The sequence below is a fragment of the Vigna umbellata genome, chromosome 2, assembly GCF_029865625.1.
Source record: "Vigna umbellata cultivar VRB3 chromosome 2, Vumbellata_1.0, whole genome shotgun sequence".
NCBI classification, from domain to species: Eukaryota; Viridiplantae; Streptophyta; class Magnoliopsida; order Fabales; family Fabaceae; genus Vigna; species Vigna umbellata.
The window spans coordinates 11,277,950-11,290,250 of record NC_142166.1 but is presented as its reverse complement, the minus strand read 5'-3'; the positions used below and the strand labels follow the sequence as shown (position 1 = coordinate 11,290,250).

Sequence of the window (12,301 nt, the reverse complement as noted above, 5' to 3'; positions counted from 1 at the left end):
AATTCAATAAATAGAGGAGATTTGGTATGATACCTGAATAAATGTCACTAGTAATACCAATATGATCTTAATATTTCTAATTATAAAGATATGATCCTTATTTTTTTATTTACAAAACTCTACCAAAAGTTGGAGCATATAATGTGTTCAGCTTGCTAAACATTTTATTGTTCCTTGATCCTTTTAAGGAGTTGGTGAATATGTTTGTTAGCACTATAGTTGACAAATGTGGTGGTGATATCTTTAGGTTCCAAGTTTTCTTTTATGATTTTTCAAGGTACACATCTGGTTCTTTCATGAATGACAAGATCAGAGGCAGTGTGTAATGCTGATAGCTTGTCGCATATATGGTGCTGTTGTTAGTAGGATATTCAATGTTCTACTAGAAGCTGTTAGAATGTGAAAGATCATTTTGTAATTATTTTTTTAGAGTTAGAGTTCTCCATATATAGATACTGCTGTACTATTTTAGGTTAATCAATTTGAATAAATATCTTCTTTCTTTCATATTAATCCTTTGAAGTGGTGCATTTGGGAATTTTCATAAAATTTAAGTTCTTTGAGAAATTAGTTTAGCCATATCAGCTCATAGGTGACTAAAGCCATTCATTGCCTTGTATTTTACTTCTACACTTGATCTTGGTACAGTATTTTGTTTCTTGTTATTCAAAGATATTAAAGTATTCCTAACAAGAACACAATATCTTGAAATAGAGTGTCTATCACTAGGTGAGGTTGCCCCGTTCGCATAAATGTGCGAAACCATTTATGTATTACCCTCATCTTCGTACATATGGCCTTTCCCAAGAATATTTCTTAGGATTTGTACAATTGCATCCCAATGATTTTGAGAAGGAGAGTTCAAGAATTCACTTATTGCATTCACTGCAAAGGCAATGTTAGGACGAGTCACAATGAGTTGATTTTGTTTACCAACTGATGGTTGACATATCTATGGGACTGAAAACAACATTCCTTGGTCAGGTACAAGTTTGATACTTGGTTCATTGGTGTGTCAACCAGTGTAATCAAATTTCGGCCATGGCGGCACCATGGCGGAAACTGGTAACGGGTTTCCAAGCTGCCGCCACAATAAGGCTGTGGCGAATCGGATTTTTCATGACGGCCCATAGCGGCCGCTTTGTGCATATCGGCTGGCGAATGCGGAACGGCAATGGTGAAAAAAATTGGACTGGAGAAAGAAGAAGATGAAGAGAGACCAGCGGGATCAGAGGGAGAAGAAACTAGCCGCGGCGGAGCAACATTCTTGGAGAAGAGAAACCTAAACTGCAAGGATTTATTTATTTTTTTAGGGTTTAAAACGCATGGATTGGGTCAGGCCCAATAACATTTAATTTAACCTAATAGGTACACACGGACAACAAGGTAAAACAAGTTTAACCACATGGTAAAAAAGATTTAAAACACATGGTAAAAAAGTAGACCAGGTTCAATAAAATTCAATTTAACCTAATAGACACACAACCACTCTCTCATTCTTCTTCAGCATCTCTTAACCCTTTATGTTACTGTCACACACAGCCAATAACCAGGAAAGCTCAAGAACATCCCACAGAACACACTTATTTTGCATTATAATTATATTTCTGCCGTAACTTTATAGAGGAATTTTGGGTATCTGATATTTTCCGTTGTCCAATATCGATAACACTGGTGTCAATTGACTTAGCTTTAACATTCCTGTTTCTTCTCAAATATCTAGAGCATATTTCCTTTGTGATATGACCAAACCAAACCAACCTTGGATTGAGCAACCTTACTACTAAGTAAGTACCATAGTTTGTCTTTCTTCTGGAACTATTAAGCAAACTATTGTTTTAGATGGAAAATATGCTCGTTGTACACTACCTTTGATTACAATGTCATTCCCATTTACAATAAGGAAGATGCATCCTTGCAAGGAATGATGGTGAAATCTTGAATGATCAATTTCACTTTGTAATATTCCAAACTGTTGGATGACATTTTGAAAAATTCTGAACCATGAATGAGGTTCGTGCTTAAGGTCATAAAGGAACATGTGTTGGCGATACACCTTATTGGATGATTACATGTCTTCATTTGAAGAAACAAATGGAAGTTATGGAATAGACTCGGAAGGAAACATTAGTAGAATAAAAAGTATCAGTTAAGATCAGGAGAGAAACAACCTTTTTTTAGAACAGTGATATCCCAGGAAGACACATTTAGAAAGATCTAGGAGAAAGTTTGTCTGAACTCAATGAGGTTACGTGCAAAATAAAATGGAACCAAATGCATTGAGCAAATTGTATATAGGAGAATGTGGAAAAAATATCGAGTGAGGATAAAGGGAGAAAATTTGATATCCTTTAATGATACAAATATGATACTAGAATAAATATCACGAATAATACAAATATGATCTCGATATTTTTAATTATGAAGAGATCCTCATTTCTGTAATTGTAACAGTTTGGAATAGTTTGCGTTAGTGGAGTGTCACTGGGAAACCCTAAAGTAGAACTTGTTAGTTTAGCAAAGGGAATGAAATAGCCATATTGGTGAATGGTATACAATAATGGAATTTTCTGAATTAGGTCAATAATATGTAGGGAATGTCTCCCAATCTTGTACTGCATGGTTGAATGGCAGTATTGTTGGGATAATGTTACTTAGGTGTGTTTGTAGGCGATAGTTGGTAATATTTTATTGAAAAATTGGAACTAACTTACTGTAAGATGATAACTCTATAGAACTAATAGTTTGGCTTTCTTACAACTAATTGTGCAAAGTGTTACACTCTTAAGTCTTTTCTACCATGCAACAGTTGCAGTTTATCTTAAGTAAATAATGTTAATATGTTTTGAAGGCTGAGGATAGAGCTCATCGTCGAGGACAAACAAATGCGGTTAATGTTTACATATTCTGTGCAAAGGTGACTAGGTTCTCATTTATTTTGACAGTTTGGGATTAGGGTTTGTTGTGATATGCCTAATGTCTCTTACAAGCTGCATTTGTTGGTGTACTCCTTCTGCAGGATACCTTGGATGAATCACATTGGAAAAATTTAAACAAAAGTTTGCAACGTGTTTCATGTACAACTGATGGCAAATATGATGCGAAGAAAGAGATAGAGGTACCATATTTCTAGTCTCTGTTAATTTCGTATTGAAAAGCAATTGTATTTGCAGATTATCTTTACATTAGTGGGCTATTTTTAAATCTGAAATTAGCTCATTATGATTTGTGGGTCTACCATCTATTTCAAATTTTAAATGACTTATCATTAAAATATTTCGTGTATATAGATATCAATTGTTTTGCATTTAATATGTCCAAATTTCTAACACGTCTTAATCCTCACACTTGGTCCTGGTGTACTATTTTTGCTCAAATATATGAAATTGAATACTGAGACAATACATGCAATAAATAAATGGATTGGAGGATGCCTGTGGGATGGATAAATGAATTCCCTTTCCTACTTGAGATGATCCTCTTTACAATTAATAACATTTCATAAGTTTCCTACATCGTCCAATTGAATGACTTATTTTTTAACCGGTTGTCACTAAAGTTCTCCAACCTATTGGGATCTTTTTTTGCTTTCAATACTGTATATTTCTTTGGTGTGAAAGTTTGCGTACTAATTTTATTATTCTGATAACCTTACAATATACACTTCTATTTCCATTATTGTGAAACTAAAGTGCTTGATATTTTGCTGTGTCATAATTTTTTTCCTCCCTTATATGACATCTGCTTCCTTTTGGGTGGTGGCAGGTTGAAGGTATTTCTTATTTAGGCTCATCTTTTAAAAGAGATAATTGTGAAGAGCAATCCACATGCAAAGATGCAGAAGGGGAAACACAATTGGATTTGCAGCCTTCTGCGGTAAATTCAAATGATTCAGAAGCAAATGAAGATGATAAATCTGGGGAGGGAACTTCTTTTCTTAACAAGTCAATTCAGAGTTTTAATGTTTTGGTAATACACTGGTACTTGAACTTCAAATTGTTTTGCCTCACTTAAGCACATCATTTCATTGTCTTTGTTTATTCTTTATTTTACTTGCTTTTTAAATTATTCTAACATGTTGCTAGAATAGGCTGATGGCGTCTCCTGCCAAGATTTAGGCACAGGTTTAGTTCTGGATGGAAATTGTGATGCTGGTGTTTTTGAAGATGTGGAGAGATATCCTGGAAAGAGTTTAGAAGACGCACATCCAGTAATTGAGATGCAGTTTCATTTTCAACTTTCTAATGTACAGAATGACTACTTGAGTGTTTAATTGTCTTATTTTACAGTTGCAGGATATAAAAACTGTTTCAACAACAGAAGCAGATGATAACCAGTCTGCTCAGCTGGTTGAAGCCGATAGTCATTGTTCTAATCAAGTTGATTTTCTGCGATTTGAGGTGAATTTTATTTTAAAACTTGTTGGTTAAGTCCATTGTACAAGAAAATTGATATTTCTTTTAGTGATTTATTTGTTATTATAAATTTGTGTGCTGGAATATACCATTGATGCATGATTATATAAATTTATTAAGTTTAGTTGAATTTTATAAAATCGGCTTGAAAGATAAGATTTGCACCCACTTATTTACTATACTTTTGTCATATTTGTAATTGATGTAAGATCTCTAATACTCTGTCATGCCAAAAACTGAACATCTTAAGTGTGAAATTAAATGTTTTTGGGTCATTCAATAGTGGGTGACATAATAGGCCCAACAAATCTTGTTGGGGTTGGGATAGGTTCTGATACATATTAGAATGTGAACTTTCAACTTAACTCAACATTACAATATTTATTTGTAAGATGGTAGATAAATTTATACCTACGTATGTTCTATAATTTGGTCATATAGGCGATGGTAGATGTTAGATAAATTGCATTTTATGTTAATTAAGGAAAACATGTCCTTATGTTAATTATGTTATTTTTACATATTCATTTGTATTTGGACTTAGCCCACGTTCTCTTTATTATAAATACATTTATCCCATGTGTATTTTCTACTCAAGGGAGATTAATCCTATATTTAGTTTTATATTCAACCGTAGATAATGATGACAACTAAGTTTTGCATCACTTGTGAGAAGAACATGACCTAATGCTCAAAAGAGAAATGTGATGATGGATGATAACAAATTCACTGGACATTTATAGGAGATCCATGCATTAAAGATACATATAAGTAATGATAAATCTTGTGGGCCAAATCAATGTTATCAAAACTTGGTTATGGTGGCACCATGGTAGAAATTGTTGGTGGTTTTGCAGTCTGCTGCCACAACATGGCGATGGCAAAGAGGTTTCTCATGGTGGCCCTTTTGCGTACCTGTTGGTGGGCATGGAACGGATATGCCGAAAAAGTCGGGGCAATGGCATGGAGAAGAATGAAGGCACATAGTTACCAGAAAGCTGGCATCAAACATGGCACACCGTTAGCCACTTTAAACAAAATTTAACCTCAAACAAAATTTAACGTCGTTGTTTTTGGAGAACTAAAAATTATAGTTTCCTTTAGGAAAAAGGATCAAAGTGAAGCAAAGTTTGGAAGAGGGACGAAACTCAAAAACGAGTTATACTTGAGGAATATAAAACATATTTAACCTTATTTCTTTTGATTGTAATGTTTCTGCAATATCATATTATGGTTCCCGTTATAACATTATAAAGGATTGTTGGGGTCTTTGATATTTCTTGTTATCCAATATTGATAACACTGGATTAGATAGGAAACTATGAATAAGTTAACTTATTTTGAATAAGTGTCACAGTTCAAACAATTGTCAAGAATGAAAAGGTCATGCTATTGATTAAATAGCACTTAGTAGAAGTGCATCACCAACGGAGAGGTACATTATAGTGATGGAGGAGGGTAGGTTGTTAGAGCTAGGTGACTATTTTTCATACAACATTTTCTTGTGGTGTGTGGACACAAAATGTTTCTCTTAGAATGCGATGTAAGGCAGGTCCGAGTGAAGCTAGGAAGGCAAAATAATCATCAATAAAGGTGCAAAATAAAAATGTTTGAATAGCCTTTCAGGTTCTTGAAAGTATGTCACCCAGTTAGTTCCTAAAATTGTCGAAATAAAACTTAATATCCTCCTGTAAGATCTTTATTTCGCTATAGTCCCTTCCTTGTATGCATGGCGTTAAGTAACAAAGTTTGTTAGCATACTGAATGACATGTCAATTAACACCTATTGTGAAGACCAACATGAAATGCCACATGCAGTGCAATGCATGAGTAGATTTGCTATGATCTCATGTATTGCACGTGCGTCTGCTCAACATCACATGCATTGCATGTGCTAACTTTTAGAATGCTTTTGTTAAAGGGTGAGTCTAAGCGCTGACAAAAAAACGGGTAGAGGCCAACCCATATCTTTGAAAGGAGACATGTGATGTCTTTCCCGCCTCCTAGAAAGCAGTGTCATGATCATATCACGTTATGCTTTCAAACTTTCAAGAGCCCTAAGAAAATCAACTGTCACTCAAACTTCCTATGCAGGTTAACTCCTTTTTCTCCCATGGCCCTGATTTCTCTCGCATTACCTTTTTCTCTAAAACTGTTTGGCAGGGAAGTAATGAGAGGGGTTGGAAAGTGTATTATAGGAAGAAATTTAAAAATAAAATTATTTAAGTAGCTAGTCGTTAGGGGGGGGGGGGGGGGGGGGGGTGAGACTTCATGAGAAAGTCTGTATAATTTTCTTGTGGGATGCTAGGAAATGAGGGTTTTAGTTGTGACAGGGAATGCCCTGTATGAAAGGAAAAATTGTTGAATAATACAGAAAAGGGATATTTTTCTATGTTTTCTTTATCTTGTTTTATCATTTCTTGAGAAGGCATTCTGAATGTTTATCAGAACACAGAATTCTGTATCTAAAAAGATCAAGAATACAAAATATTTAAACAAAATAAAGGAGAAATAAGGAATATAATCTAAGTGTTAGCTATGCATATTTCTCTATTTACATAGTATCATATATTTAATAATAGGCTGTCATACCATCTGTACAGGAATTTAATCTACTATAATTTGTGTTTATTATAATCAGTCTATATATGAAATGGACTCTTGCATGTAGTTCGTGCACACATTTCTCAGATTCTCCTGCACCTATTGCTATCTCTTTTAAACATGTATTGGAAATAATATAGGAGCTTAAATTCTGGTTGTAGGGTAGGTTTATTGTGATTTCCTTGGTGTACTTTTTGTTAGAGAATACAGACATTTTCAACTTTAGGTTATTTGCCACCCTTGGTGTTGTGCATAGAGGCTGAATTGAGCCGTTGATTATTATTTATGAATACCAATAACATTTTCTTGCTTTTAGGTGAGCCCATACACCGGAAGGATCCACTTGTATACTTGCATTTTGGGTACCGATAAACGACCACAACCACTTTATGAAAATTTTCGACCAGAAGAACTTGAGTTGTTGAGTCCTGTTGCTCCTGATCAGAAACAGGTTCATGATGAAAAACAAAAAATAGAGTCTGTTAAGGACAACCCCTTTTATAGGCATGCTCTTCTAGCTTTTGCGGAAGAATGGAAGAACTTAAGGTCAATTGAACGCCGGAAATTAATTGGAAAACCGTTGCAACTCCCTTTGGCTGTTGAATTATGCTATTTGAGTGAAAGCAACGACTACAACAACAATGTAAGTATAGCGAATTTGACTATTTTTAGTGGATATGATTATTTTTCATGAAGTTAATCCATGCTTGCTGTAACACTCCAATTTTTCACTCACTAAAATCTATAATTAACAAAAATTACATAATTAAAATAAAACTTTATTTCTCACTTATTTGAAATCTCAATAAAAAATAAACATAAACATTTTTTTACAAACAACCTTTATTGAAAAGGAAAAACATAAGACTACAAGATTATCCCAAATATTTACCACTCTCTCTAGTGTTGTGCTTCTTCTTCAACATATGTACAATCATTTCTCCAGCATAAAATATGATCATTTTGGGTGTAAATCATAATCATCAAAATTGAAGGCTGAACTAACATATAAACATCAAAACCAACATACACATCAACCATAATACTACAACTCACCCGAACCTTACATAGCCACATGTCTCATAATGCTATACAATTACACTAATTGTTTCACACAACCACACCAAACATGTTATAACTACAAATAATACAACCACTAGTAAACTCAATGGCAAGATTTGATTTATAACTCTCACATGCAGCTTACCAATATAGTTGTCACCTCCCATTACTCTCCTCGGAAGCTTCGACGAAACATACATAGTCACTTCACATTACTCTCCTTGAGAGTCTCCATAAAGTATATATGTGTCACTTTCCATTACTCTCCTCGAGAGTCAGCGGAGTACACCTTCGATACAACTATACAGAATTACCCTTCACCACCTTTTGCCAAGTCACTAAATACAAGCATACATTTATGTTTCCAACAAACACATATTGACATATCATCACAATCATTATAAATATCATTTACTCAACAATTTAGACTTATAAAATAATACATCATATACAAACAAGAAAAGAAAGAAAACAAGAAAAAAAGAGAATGAAAGCTCCCCATACCTCTTACTCTTCACTTCTTCCTTTAACCCCATCTAAACTCAACCTTAAAAGCTTTCTCGCTATACCTTGTTCTCCCACATATTTATAAGCTTAATATTTTTTAGGGAAATACCAATGTTTTATTGTCAGTTATTATTATATAACTATAATATATAACAATATATAAGAGTATCTCATTATATCTAACAATATTTCTTAAGATATCTTTTAATTTCTAACAATATAACAATATCTAATAATATATTTTTCTAATTAAATAATTATTCACCAAATCTTATTTTATAGAAAATCTTTTAAAATAAAATAAATTCTTTAAATTATTCACCAGTTCTTTAAAATAAAATAAATCTTTAAATTCTTTTATAACAAATAAATTCTTTAAATAAAATAAATTCTTTAAATTATTCACCATATTTGTACATTTTTCTAATTATTAAAATTTCTACCCACTGGTATTAAGTTTTATATAATGTCACAGAACAAAAGTCTATGATTGACAGGGATTATTAAATGGTGGAAGTAAAAGGCGCAAGACACCCATAATAGAGGTTAGCTATCCATTACCTCCTGATGCAGTTTGGAAGAAGGTTTCTCTGCGAAGTGGCCTCGGTAAGAGGGAAAGAGAATATACTCAAGGCTGGAGTGTGACAGATGAGCCACTCTGTAAACGTTGTCAAAAGCAGTGCATGTAAGTTCCATACCAATCATATATTGCTTTTATTTTTTATATCCGTGTTCAATATTTAGCAACTCTACTTTCAGGGGTAAGAATGCCAAGAGACCTGAATTTCTAGAAGATCTTTTTTGTAACCTTGTCTGCTATGAGGAGTATCGATTGAGAACTAGCAACCGTTTCCTCCGTGAGGTCAGAGCATGGATCATATTCATTTCAAATGAAGATTTCGTTTACTAATTTTGCTTTTTAAGTTGAGTGTTTCACTCAAACAGTATTGTGTAATTTTGTCCTGTCCCTGAGCTAGCATTAAATATACTTGAGTTGAGATCTTCAGGAACTTTTCAAAATTGAACATGGTGTGTGCACAAACTGCCAATTAGACTGTCATAAGCTTGTTAAGGATACAAGACCTTTGTCATTGGAAAGGCGACGAGAATTTATACAGAAAATAGCACCAAATATTGCTAAGCGGAAAAACATGTAAGTATAAAGTATAAAAAGAAATACTTATGGTAATAAACAGTATTACAGGCTTGTTAAAGGATTTGCTATACAGAAGATTGTTACTATACTTGCTTGTTAACCTTGACAGTATTCTAAAGTACGAGTTCACTATTTGCAGGTTTGAGAAGCTTGTCAATGAACCAACTGAAGGGAATGCATGGCATGCTGATCACATTGTTCCAGTATATCAAGGAGGAGGTAGAATTTATCTGAAAGTGTAATCCTACTTGCTTTTTAGGAAGATATATAATATCAATCCATAGGAATGACCAATACATTGTACAATAACACTTATATTCAACTTAAATTAATCCTACTTGCTTTTTAGGAAGATATATAATATCAATCCCTAGGAATGACCAATACATTGTACAATAAAACTTATATTCAACATAAAGAGCGTTTGATTTAAATGAGATGTCTATTTTTTTTTTCTCTACGTTAGTTTTAGAGTTGAGATTGCAAAACATGACACAAGTCGTCTCATTTTCGAATAATAAAGTTATTGTGATTCATGCCCTTTGCCAATTAAATAACCTTTACCATGTTCAAGTATGACAAACAATTTAGCACGACAATTTAAAGATCAAGCTAATTTCCTTAGACTAAATTATAAGGAAACTGTGGAATGCGCAAGAGAACATTATGATTTAAAAATGAAGATAAAGGAACTTGACCAATTCTTTGAGATGTAACTTTGCGTTCATTGGCTATAATACTAAGGTGGAGAATTTTTGGAGATGAGGTAGATGACAATGAAGAGCTATTTCCAAAAATAAGATAATAGGTACTGAGTCAAGTATCCATGAACCTTGACCTTCCAAAGATTGAGAAATAAAGTTGTTTGAAACACATTGCAGTGAAGAAGATTGACATTGATGGTTGAGTTTTTTAGATTTAAGTCTCAAATACTCTTGGACTTAGACTTTCCTTTTACAGATTTAAACACGAGTTCCTTGATTGCAAAATCTTGCAAGGAGTAGCGATTCTTTTGGGTGTTACCCATTCATCTACAATATGTCTAGGATTGTTCTTGGGTTGGGTTGGGTGTGATTTTAGAAAACCCATCATTACCTAATCCTTTGAGCTTGCCTTTCTTTGGTCGCTCTTTGTTGCTCAACTGTTGCTTAGTGTTCCTCGTGTAAATCAACTTGGATCATAATTTGAACTTTAAGAGTGTTTGTTCTCAACGGTTGATCATGTGGAACTTGCATAAGTCAAGAAGCATTTAGTGAAGCTTCAACCTGTATAGAGATTAATGCTTCAGCTTCCTTCCTAAAGGCATCCTCTTCGACTTTCTGCTTAGCTTCCTCTTCTTTCTTCTTAGCTTTATTTGCTTTCTTGTGAGCTTTCTCTTCTGCTTTCCTTCCTAGACTCTTCCAGCAAAGGGTGGATGATAGAAAAGGAGTCCATGGTAATGGCCTTTGAAGGCTTGAACCAACTTCCACAAGGTAAAACCTAGTTCTTGTAAGAATAGAGTTGTGTAATCGTCTTTTGAGAACATGTTCAAAGGCCTCACAAAGCTTAAACAATCAGAAAAACATCTCCCTATTCCAATGTGGAGAACATCCTTCTTGAAAACACAAGAAGATGAAGTCTCATGAGCATGTCTCCACAAGTTTTCTCTCCAACCATAAGCAGCTTTGTCTTTATTTGGGATTCAATATAATCCTATCTTCTCATTATAGACATAACTCCAATCCTAAAGATAGGCTTGGAGGAAGAAGCTTTGGATTTCTTTGGAGCATGTTGAGAAACTTTGGTTTGTCCGACTTTCTGTCATCAAGAGGTTGTACAATGGTCTATTAGAAGTCGTTAGAGGAAATTTGTAACGTTTTATAGTGTTAAGTGGATTTTAAATCTAACTCAATCCCATGAAACCAACTTATAAGGTAAGGTTTGCAGTCACTTATATACTATAAAGTGGTCTTATCACTAGTCAATGTAGGACTTCCAACACACTCCCCTCATGTCGAGACATATACATCTCATGCGCGAGATTAGACATTAATGAGTGGTTCGATAGCGGGTGGAATAATATACCCAACAAACAACAAATTTTCTCTCTAGGAAACTCTAACTCATGGTTTTGATACCATGTTAAGAAGTGAACTTTAAGTCTAACTCGACCCAACAAAATTGACTTGGAAGGTGAGGTTGACATCCACTTATATACTATAAACTAGCCTTATCACTAGTCATTGTGGGACTTCCAACATAGTGGTATTGATCTTGAGGTGTTACATATTTTTCGAGAAGGAATTCATTGGGTAGATAACTTGGTTGCCTTCTTCTTTGGGGTTGTCTTGGTGATTCTTGATCTTTTGGTTCCCCTTGGAGGGTTGGTCCTTTTCTTATTTGGAGAGTGTTAAAATAAAAGAGAGAGGGCATAGGCTAAATCCCCAATATGCATAGAACACATAGGGTTATACATTTATAAATAAGAAAATACAAAGAGATGTGCCTAAGCAAGTTACATTTAAGACCCCCGCAAGCTAGTGTATATAAATTCTATGTATTAAGCTTGCTACAAATA

At 34.1% G+C, this 12,301-nt stretch overlaps 1 protein-coding gene across 3 annotated transcripts in view; it reads left to right on the top strand.

Moving 5' to 3' along the window:
- The window catches only part of LOC124843916 (SNF2 domain-containing protein / helicase domain-containing protein / HNH endonuclease domain-containing protein), a 37,757-nt gene that overhangs the window by 15,632 nt on the left and 9,824 nt on the right, over nucleotides 1–12,301 (top strand). For all 3 annotated transcript variants that reach the window (XM_088106144.1, XM_088106142.1, XM_088106143.1), the window contains exons 14-23: nucleotides 2,852–2,917; nucleotides 3,020–3,118; nucleotides 3,766–3,969; nucleotides 4,091–4,210; nucleotides 4,290–4,400; nucleotides 7,336–7,662; nucleotides 9,086–9,273; nucleotides 9,348–9,450; nucleotides 9,596–9,741; nucleotides 9,884–9,963. In XM_088106144.1, coding sequence (XP_087962270.1) covers nucleotides 2,852–2,917; nucleotides 3,020–3,118; nucleotides 3,766–3,969; nucleotides 4,091–4,210; nucleotides 4,290–4,400; nucleotides 7,336–7,662; nucleotides 9,086–9,273; nucleotides 9,348–9,450; nucleotides 9,596–9,741; nucleotides 9,884–9,963 — 1,444 coding nt within the window. The remainder of the gene's footprint in view (nucleotides 1–2,851; nucleotides 2,918–3,019; nucleotides 3,119–3,765; nucleotides 3,970–4,090; nucleotides 4,211–4,289; nucleotides 4,401–7,335; nucleotides 7,663–9,085; nucleotides 9,274–9,347; nucleotides 9,451–9,595; nucleotides 9,742–9,883; nucleotides 9,964–12,301) is intronic.